This window comes from Corvus brachyrhynchos, unplaced genomic scaffold (assembly GCF_000691975.1).
Source record: "Corvus brachyrhynchos isolate BGI_N302 unplaced genomic scaffold, ASM69197v1 scaffold101, whole genome shotgun sequence".
In the NCBI taxonomy this organism is placed as follows: domain Eukaryota; kingdom Metazoa; phylum Chordata; class Aves; order Passeriformes; family Corvidae; genus Corvus; species Corvus brachyrhynchos.
Window position 1 is genome coordinate 18,378,679 of NW_008237239.1, and position 10,567 is coordinate 18,389,245.

At 43.1% G+C, this 10,567-nt stretch overlaps 1 protein-coding gene across 1 annotated transcript in view; it reads right to left on the reverse strand.

Annotated features, from left to right (window-relative positions):
• Nucleotides 1–211: 211 nt before the first annotated feature.
• The window catches only part of SNX5 (sorting nexin 5), a 15,510-nt gene continuing 5,154 nt past the window's right edge, over nt 212–10,567 (reverse strand). Inside the window, exons 2-13 of the mRNA XM_008630356.2 lie at nt 8,204–8,308; nt 7,610–7,720; nt 6,944–7,065; nt 6,494–6,617; nt 5,777–5,872; nt 4,803–4,908; nt 4,648–4,723; nt 3,743–3,782; nt 3,545–3,631; nt 2,306–2,465; nt 1,495–1,580; nt 212–768 (exon numbers count right to left, since the gene is read on the reverse strand). Coding sequence (XP_008628578.1) covers nt 721–768; nt 1,495–1,580; nt 2,306–2,465; nt 3,545–3,631; nt 3,743–3,782; nt 4,648–4,723; nt 4,803–4,908; nt 5,777–5,872; nt 6,494–6,617; nt 6,944–7,065; nt 7,610–7,720; nt 8,204–8,308 — 1,161 coding nt within the window. The 3' untranslated portion in view covers nt 212–720. The remainder of the gene's footprint in view (nt 769–1,494; nt 1,581–2,305; nt 2,466–3,544; nt 3,632–3,742; nt 3,783–4,647; nt 4,724–4,802; nt 4,909–5,776; nt 5,873–6,493; nt 6,618–6,943; nt 7,066–7,609; nt 7,721–8,203; nt 8,309–10,567) is intronic.

Here is a 10,567-nt window from a genome sequence, read left to right on the forward strand (position 1 = left end):
AAAAAGTTGCAGACAGCCATGCAAACAGCAAAATGACTTGAAGTCCACGCATTTCATTTCAACACCCATTCCAAGAACAATCCTCTTGAGCCAAATATTTCTCTCTACTGCTCTGAAGAGCTCCAGGTAATGAGTAATTCATGATAGTTCTGTGTCTGAAGCCTCTTTGTCACTTTACATCCCACACAAATTCTTGCCATACAACAGCCCATTGTGTCAGACATCTTTATTTGCTGTGTTGCCCAAGTGTACAAATAGTGAATGTAGTTATAGAAATTCAAAATATATTGTAGTATAAATCTGTCTGGGAAGTGGAATGCTAAGATATTCACTTTATAAAATTATTACCCTTAAGTCACTCTCACTTGCACGTTTTAAATATATCAGGGTCATGAAGAGACAGATTATGATCCTGCAAAAAAGGAGTTCTCAGTAAACTTTTTCTGCTAGATGAAGTCAGTCAACAGCAAATTAATTTCTTACATTTGACTCATTTTGAGTTATCAGCCAACAGGATGTTAGCTACATCCAGACAATTCATACACAATTCAGCTCCCATTTATACCAATAAAGTCAATGTATCACTACCAACATTTTTAAGTATTAGTGAAACAATCTCAGTGACAATATTTATTTTAAGATAATGAAGTCAAGCCAGTAAGTTGCCCCTGGCCATTGAGTGCAATTGATGCTTTTGTCACATTTTCAGAGTAAGACTCCTCAGTTCTTGAACAAGTCAATACAGCTCTGCAGGAGAGACACATTGTTCTGCAAAGGAAGAGAATTAGTTTCAGATGACGATGACTGATAATTCAAATCCTGCCTTTCACAACAAAGCAGCTTCCCAAATAGTGGGTCCATCACAGGATTTTATAGCCTATGCCAATGCTAAAGATCTCCTACTGCAAAGACAAACACTCACTTGGTAAAGAACCAAAACCAGATCATACAGTCTGCCTCTTCCTGCAGGCCTGCAACCATGACTCAGTTTGTGGTAAGGAGAAGGGCAGGAGACAACAGGAAGCTTTTAAAGAGGGCCAAACTGAGCAGTGTTGTCAAGGCCTTTGTGTCACATTCCAGTTCAGCACTGAAGCAGCTGCCTGTGGTAAAGTCCAGTATTCTCAGGGAGTGGGACATTAGACTTCCCTTCTTCAAAAGGAGCTGAGGATGTACAGTTACTGCTTTGTTCTCTACACTAAGTTAACAGACCCTTCAAGTCTGCCTAGCAAAGCTTGGCAGAGGCTGCTACAAAGCCAGTGTCCCCTCTGCTGACAAGCCAAGCGACAAGGATTGACAGCCTGATCACAAACTGCAGGATGTGCTCTTGTCACAGCACTCAGGAGCACTGGAAGCAGCAGCTGCCTCTAGACACAGTCGGGGTCAAGCCCCACAGATGAGGCTGCCTGATGGGAAGTCAGGTGACCCAGCAAATCCTCCCAGTTACACAATACTCACTTCTCTCAACCCATGCCTGTTAAATTCCAGAGAACACACCTTTGCATGTTTTATTTCCAGTTCTGCCATTTCAATTAAATTTTTGCGGAATGCTGCTATTCTCTTCTGTTTGAAGCTCATCAGTTCTGTAGAGAAGGAAAAAAACAAAGATAAGAGAGAGATACAAAGTGTGACAAGTTTCAGTAATGTCCTTATGTTTCAGGAGTTGTACAGCTCAAATTACAGTATTTTTTCAAAAAAAAAGGTTCAAGAGTTAGTCTTGCTGTTTCTAGACAGAGATGCAGTCATCACATGACAGCCTGAGACAGAAAAGCTTCGTAGGAAGACAGCTGGAATAAAACAGAAAAAGCCACACAAACTCTGTGAGAACACAGAACATTTAAAAGCCAGATACACTAAAGGAGCAGCATGTATACCGTGCAAGCATGTTTCCTCTGCTTTATATTGTCCAAATATATATACACACACACACATACACTTCTACTAAGAACCAGTGTTTGAAACTCTGTATAAGGCACTCAGCTGCACTGGGACAGAGCAAACGCCTGTTTGCACAGTTCTGACTGAGATAATTAGTTACCTTCTACCACCTAAGTAGTTACATTCACATGGAGGCTGAGTTCAGTCCAGAAAGCAAATACTAGGAATAAGGTTGGTGTAGTACTGACACTGCTCTTCTACAGAGAATTGTTTTTAAAAATGTTTAGCTGCATTAGTTTTACAGGCACCTATACTGTCCTTGGGATGTCCAGGCTATTTGTTCAGGAGCCTTCAGTAGCTGAAGGTCAGATGGAGACCTCGACTGCATTAAGCTCTCCTTTAAGCGTAAGTACAGCAAAGCCTGTTTTACCTTGTTTTGCAGATTCTGAAATCTTTTCAAACTTCTGACAGCACTCCTGTTGATGTGCCTCAGCCAGCTTGACGTCCTTGCTCTTTAGTCTGGCTTTGTCTAGAGCTTTGTTCGAGTTCTCATAGTCGACTAGAGCCCTGGTTCGTCTGTACAAAAGATCCTGAATAGACAAATAGCACAGCAGAGCCTTAGCAGGACTACTTCCCAAACTGAGGTTACAACTACCTTAGCAGCAGGAGGTTTCACTTCTTCCAGCACCAGATTCTGCTTTTTCCAACAAGCTATTACAGCCTGCTCTTGGCATAGCAATAGGAGCCTTTCACAGTGCAGCACTGCATTTTCAGGACAGCCACTTACACCTTAGTGAAGGAAGTCTAAGAGCTGCTATAGGCATAATTTCTTCCCTTAAAGTAGTTTATCCTGCTGTAAGGTGGATCTCTCCACTAAGGAGGAAAAGCACTTTCTGAATTCCCTCAGTCTACTTCCAGCAGACATTTAATTCATTGGAGATCTGACAGTTTGACTGAAGCACTGCACTAACCTAAACAGAAGTAGTACAAGTCTCTGAGCCAATCCCTTTCTAATCTAGCAGGAATATAGTTGTGGTGTCTAAATAACAGTACATCACACTGAGGGAGGCTGTAGTGGATGTTCTAGGGCACCTGACATCACTGGTAGGACTCTAGATGAAGAGGCCCTGTCGGTTATACCTAGATACCTTTTTTCAGCACAGTCACCACCCTGTCAAATCAAGAGATTAGAAGAGTTGCCAGCAAGGCTTTTGCAGTCACATCAATCTACCAAAACCCTCTTGGAAGTCCAGGCTCCAATAACCCTCACAAGTTACCACATATTTGTGCTAAGGTACTCTAAAAATCCTGAAGTCAATCCCAACTACTAATTATTCATCATTGATTTTATTGGCAAGTCCATGAGTACTCAGGCAGGGGACAGGGAAGAAACTGCTGCAGACTTAAATTCAGTTTGCTCTAACTTACAGAAATTTAAAGAGTTCTTCCACTTTACATGCCAAAGAAAAATTGGTCCAAGGTCTTCTCTAAGTGGCTGGGCTCCAGCTAGCTAATATATAGCTTCTATATTCTGCTGTGGTTTAAGAGTATCAGGTTTCTTACACAAAACAAGGGTCCACTTTCCTGTCTTCTTAAAGCACAAGGAACACCATGAGTGAGTCATGCTGCCCATAACAAAACTAAGCTTCAAAAAGAAAACTGTTCTCACCTTAGCAGCTTCTATATTGAGCATGTAGTACCTCAACAGTTCAGAGAGCTTTAAGTCTTCATCAGATGAAACTCTACTCTCTACCTTCTGCAAATGGAAAAAAAAAAAAAATCAGATAGTTGGTGTGTAACAGAACAGCAACACCCAGAGTCAGAGATTCTTCTCCCCCACACCCACCCCCAGCAAAGATTCTCTTACCCTGAGTTTCTCAAAGAGCTCTGCAACTTTCAACAAGTACCTAGTGAGAGAAAAAAAAAATGCATAAGTAAGTTTGAGATACTTCTTAGTCTGATAAATGCCAGGATCATCTGGCAGGAAAACAGAAAGCCAAAGGCTGGAGTTTACTCCTGTATACAGATCCAAACTCAAAATAAATAAACTACAAATCCAGGGCTCAAAATAAATTCATTTAGGCAAAGACCTGGAAAAAAGGTTCAATGTGCTAGATTCCGGCCTACCAGAGAAGTACAGCTTAGCAGCTCAACACCATTTAATGTAACAATGCTGATCTCCAGAACATAAAGGTCTTGTGGAGAATATCCCTGCTGCTATCCAAGAGGGATAAGCTGACTTGTTTGTTCAGCTATACACTCTGTTTTAACAAGGTCTTGGTAAATTGATAGCAAAGTCAAAAAGTGGAAGAAGTCACCTCAGAAAAGGTGACTGGGTTTCCCCAGCTTAAAAATCCCCTACTATTCTGGAAGTGCAAAGGTCCAGAAGATGGTACAGACCTAGCATAAGCTGACCTAGTGCAGTTATATTTAACAGCACAGTAGAACACACATGCATAAACCCTTTCTTCAAGAGTCTCTAGCAGTTTGTGACCTGAAGAGAAGCAAGGAGATTTCTGTTTATAAGTGTTGATGACCAGCACAAGTAACCTCTAGGACACAACAGGCAAGAGATCAACTAGTTCAGAGTTAGGTGCAATTGATAACATCAGGTCTGCCACAGCAGGAGTACCAGAGGAAGGAAAGTTTTAATGCCACTTGCTTGTAATTCAAGAAACTCAAACCACCTATGACTCAATCCTCTGGATTTTACAGATGAAACTTGGTATTGCCAGACTCAGGATGTGTTTATGAGCAGTTAGAATTGCTTACTTTTTGATAATTGTAGGCTCTTCTAATGCCAGGCTGTTCAAACAAGCTGAAGTATAAATATAGTCATCTGCAACATCTGCAAGAACAAGACAAGGTTTTCAGGCTGAAATCAGCAAAACTGCATGATCTTTTGAAAGGGCTTTGAAAAGATTCACTTTTATGAGATCTTGTCATCTTATCTGCTTTTGCACATGCATCCTTGATTCTGTTGTAGTAGTTCACAAGAAAAGTCTTCTCTTGCTCAAAAAAATCTTCTACTTCCTGAAAAAGAATATGACCTGTTAAGTCAGGAACTGCAGAATACAACCTCTTCCCTATTTTGGGAAGGGCCAAAGAAACAAACATAACCTGGGCCTGAGCATGAGGCCCACCAGTCCTCATTGAAAAAATGTTCAAGACCAGATGTGAGGCAAGGGTTTGACAAACCAAGCCACCTGCCAAGCTTCTTTCTCACTATGCAGGGAAGATGAAGTTGACACTCAAATACTGATGCAGGTTGTCTGAAGCAGCCAGTAAGTTGGTATGGGACAACCCTCAGGACTCCCAGCTGCTGGAAATTTATTTCCTAAGCCTGCTGCAACACTCTAGCTAAGGGCTAAGCAGTTTACAAGGTTGTTTCTCATCCACACCAAACATGATACATATTGTAATGTTTCATGACACTGTGGATAGAACAACAAGCTTATTGGGAAGTGTTGCCGTGGCAACATGATAAAAGCTGGAGCAAGACCAGTTACAGGAGTCTTTAGTATTTGATCTTGTCTAGATAAGCAGAAACCCATCAATCACGTCTATTCAGAGCTCCAAAGCAGACAAAATCCACACGCCCATTTCCTGAAGCTATAATTTCTTCCTCTCCACCAGTATCAGGTATTAAAGCAACTCTTCTGCATCCAGAAACTTTGTTAAATTATAAATTTAACAGCCTAAAGCTCCAGTGTCTTATTTCTATAGAAGTCAAAATTAATACAGGCTCCTCCCCTCAAGTTGGGAGAGCACTAACAAGGCAGGTTAATGTCAGTAGCTGAGCCTCATGCACAGCAAGCCTGAAGCAGACAGGGGTAACTTCCTTGGAGCAGGAAGCAAGAAACAATCAAGATTAGGGTAAGAGACAAAGCAACAACCTTACCTTGACTCCAGAGAAGAGGACCTCATCAGCACTCTTTACTACACTTTTTAAAAAGCCACCAAACATCTCTTTAGTGTTTTTCCTCCGAACACTCAGCTGTAATAGAGAGGCCAAATCAGATTTAAAGTTATACCCAGAGAGGAAAAAACAGTGACTGTTTTGTCACTTGCAAGGTAGTAACATCCTTTATATCTAGCACGTGTCAGAGCAGGTTCATTTCCAAGCCCTCCATAACACCCATATAAAAATGTAACATGTAACAAGTGGCTTGGCTACAAGTAGTTCAACTACTCTGTGCCACAGATTTTTCTTATTTCCAGAAACAGTTCAATTTCTCCTTGCATATCTTGGATCAGCATTTATCACTCAATTAGGTGTGACAAAACACATGCAGGACTGACTTTAATACACCTCCATTCCTCCATTTCAGGATCATGCAACACAGCACAGGTACACCTGAGTCATACATGCTCCCAAGATAAAGACATGCAAAGGTGGCTTCCTGAGAAATTTGACAGACTTAGAAACACTGAGATTTATAACAGAAAAGTCTGAAGGTCAGGCTTTCATCCTTCAGTCATCTCATAGAAATACTTGCAAAATCTACTTGCTGATGCTGCAAAGATTCACAGAACATTCTGACTGTGCCCAGCAAAAACAAGAACACTCCTAACAGTTTACCTCACTTGGAAAAGGAAACAAGGAAAAAAGTCTTACATCCTGGTCATACTCCAGGAAAACATGGAAATTGCGATCTTTGCTGAGCACAGGATGAGAAGCAATCCGCTGCAGGAAGATCTCATGTGATGAGACAGTCTTCTTGAAGACAGCGAGGTATTCACTGCAAGGAAACAACAGACTGAGATCCTCCCTTGTACTGCTTTCTTCAATATACAAAGAACTGCTTTAAGTTTATCCCATGAAAATATTCAACTGCAGGCTTCTGAAATAGCCAGCTCGTGATAGTGAAGCTACTTCCAATCTCTTTAGCTAGGAAGTTTTCCAGCTTGAAAGCTGGAAAAGCTGGGCAACTCCTCAGCTCCAGGATTTTCAAGACACCCTTCAAAACAAGGGTTTTGAACTCAAGATCATTTATCACCAAATGAGGCTGCTCTCCCAGGAGGCTTCTCTAAATGCAGCTTTTGGCAGTAGACCCATTTTACTTACGCTTCCAGCTCTTGCTTCATTTTGGCAAACTCTTCTTTTGTCATAGACACTTCTCCTTCCCCCAGCTTCTGCATCTTCTCTCTGGGACCATCAAAGTCAGGCTTTGAAGGTGCTGGAGGTATCTAGGCAAGGAATTGGTTAGTCATGGATATTAGCAAATAAAGTCTTCCAAGATTACTTCTAGCCTTCTCTGGAAGAAGGCTCTTTTGCCTGGTCATGGGAAAGTGTGGTAAAGAGTGCATGACCCAGGAATTCTAGAGGCACATTGACATTTTTGTGTTATCCCTGTCCCACAAGGAAAACCAACCCGGAGAAACAGTTTCTGTAATCCACCCCACAGCCAGCCACCTCCTAAGGAATCATGATAGGAAGGAAAGACCACATTTAATAGATTATTTCAGTGTGCCATCTTCAGGCAGATATTAATACCACCGCAGACTCAAGGACTCTCAAAGCATCTTTTGCTGCTCTAAGCTATATGGAACATGGACATAAATGCCATACCGCTCAAGATGTTTAGGGAATTAAGGCAACAGGAGGCATAGGGAACACCCAAGTCACAAAACACCAGTAACACTGGTAAAACATATTTCATGCCCTTATTAGTAGGCACTTTAGATTGCTAAAGTTTTTCAGCTAGAATCACAGTCTTCAGGAAGTACTTACAATGAGTCCTGCATACTCTTCAGTTTCAGTGAGCGTATCATGTAACCACACAAAGTCTTCATGCTGCCTTGTAACTGAAAACTCAGGGCTTTGAAAAGCTGGCAGTGTAGTCTGGAAGAGAATATATAGAAGCCCCACTGTTTTATAAATCAGTGCTTTTAGAAACATTTCTGTCCATTTCCAAAGGAAGCTATTCTGCTTAGTAAGAGCCTTGCCCACTCCCTTTTAGCTGAGCTGGCACTTATTCAACAGTACCACTAAGGAGACCGTTGGAAAAAAAAGTACTGTTTTAATGCAGTTTGTTTTGTGACATTTCACAGTAGCTCATTTCCTACCCCCCAGCCTTCTGGCATCTAGCTAGGATTTCTTAGCAAAGCCAACCTAACCATCAGCTACTTGTCTCTGTTTAGAGTGTTCAAATCCTAGGAAATCTGAAGTTTCTGTATATATATATACACACACATCCTCAGGCCACCTTTAAGTGGAAAATCTCCATCTAATTAGATTTTCTTCATTGCCAAGCCCATCTTTGCAGGTATGTGTACTGCAAATACATCTGTTACTTGCACAGCCTCTTTTTGCCTGTGACCTTACCTTAGTGTGCACAGTGAACTTCACTCTGTCCTTTTCACTTAGGGCATCGGGGATATCAATTTGGAGAGAAGGATCAACATTCAGGTCTACAGATACAGACCTCAGCTGCAAGAGAATTCACAGAATAATCCTTGATCAAGCATCAAGTAGGTTTAGTGAAGCTCATTGATCACCAGTCATGAACAAGAACCACACTGCACTATACCCCTGCCTTCAGGTACATCCCATATGACCAGAATTGCTTTCCCAGTGCTTCAAAGAGCCTTAAACTGAGCCAGCATCTTCCTTTGGGGGCTTATTTCTTCATTCATTCCAAGAGCCTAGACCCAGAACATCATTTCAAGCATACTTAAACTTTTAAAGAGCAGTGGAATAGCTTTCTCAGTTGAAGATCCTCCAGCTTACACATGAAGAGTGTCTTCTGAGAGGCCCTCCCTTGAGTGCTGCAGCCCAGCAAATCATTGCTCTTTTCTGCATAAGGGAGAAACCACCAGAGATCAAGGTCACAACACAGGGAATTTGCTGAAGAGCGACTGTATGAGCCAGGAGGAATGCTGAGGTTATCCTTTGGAGATAATTCTGAAGGCCGCCTCAGAAAAGCAGGCTAGAGAACTGCACCAGAACTGCAATCTCACCACTCTGCAGCACAGACCACACCAGCCAGGAGCTTGCTCCTACTGCTGCTGTGTACACTAAGTTTCAGCATCCAAGCCCACAGGCAAATGGTGCCAGGATCTGAGCAATCCTATCATATCACAGATGGCTAAATGCTGCCTGAAGCCTCTGTAAAGCTGCCTAAGAACTGTTGATGGGCTGCCGCCTGTTGTAAGGTGAAGCTTTGCTTCCAAAAGGCTCTGGAAGCTCCCTCCCCCTAGGCTGGCCATCTGCAGTCCAGACCTGGTATGTGACAAGTCTCTCTGGCTGCCTGCAGAGGACACAGCTGCCAGGACTGGGAACATTCACCCCTGCCACTGCTCTCCCCTATGGTGAGACTGCCGTGCACAAGTGAGGGATATCCCAACCACTGCACCCTCCAGCCATGATAAAAACACTTCTGTCTGCTGTGTCCTCACTGTTAGCTAGAATTAAAAGGAGATAGGTAACAGATAAAACTTTTTAAGCCTTATGGCTTGCAACATGTTAAGCTTCCTAGAAGATGGGAAGGACAGAAGACTTTTAGCCCATCCTGGGCATTGCCTTGGCAGCAAGCACACTTACAGAGCATGCCCTGGAACACAGTTCCTAGCACTCCCTGGCACTGTTCACATCCAAAAGGACATGGTGGGACTCCAAACTCTACAGGGATTCCAACAGTAATCACTTCCCTCCAGTCACCACTTAGGACATACTGTTATGTTCCCATACAGGCAGGCAATTCTGGTCCTTGCTAGGAAGGCACAGGCCAAACAGAGGTGCATGGTTCAGCGGTCACTGACATGGGTTTGGGCAGAAGCTGCTCCACTCAGGCACTGCAGGAAGGACAGGTAGAAGGCCACCAGTCAGCCATCAGCTTCACTGAGAGCACAGCTCGCTGTTTGTTGCCAAATGAAAGGCAAGTTGGTTGGTGTTTCCCATTTCCCAGCCAGATAACACCACCGGCCAAAGCAGAAAGATGCAGACCCCAGTGTTTTACATCTTGCTTACTTCTATTTGCTGTCCAAACAGGATCAGCAGTGCTAACAATATGAACTGCTGAGTCTGGAAAGTATGATAAGCCAAAGGAAACTGTTTCCTCTCAGCTAAACTAAGGAAAGGATTACACAACTCAGACAGTCCTGAATTTGGGAGCTTTCTTACAAAGTCTTGTGGAGAAAGTAACCCATGATTAGATGCTGTCTGCACACCCCTGCATGCTTAGTAGTTGTCTACAAGAGACAGACAAGCATGAACATAAAGCAGTCCTGCTTGGTCAGGTTAAAGCAGTTAACATGTCACAAGCATGTGTCTCCTGGCACCCTGCACCAACTGCAAGTAGGACCTGGAGCTATATGAAACCAAGGATTGTAAGACCCCTGGTCTGCTGTAGGTCTGTGGAGGTCACTGTGGGCTCCTAACTCCAGGCCAGAGACCTTTAGGATTACACAGTCACGGTTCAGACTAAAAAGGGAATATTCACGCTGTCTGACTTCAGGAGGAGGGAGTGCTTTGTTTCCCGACAAAAAGTGCTGGAGCAGCATTTGTCCCCTGAATGGGAAGCAGGAAGCTCCACTCCTGTCAGCAGAGCTCTATAAAACACTAACTCAGTGAGCACCCACAGCAGGTGTCCCACACCAACCCCTGACCCACACAAGCACCTGCTCTGCAGCACCAATGGCTCCGCACGCAGGACCTTTCGTGCCACCATCTCTGCAACACCCATCCTAC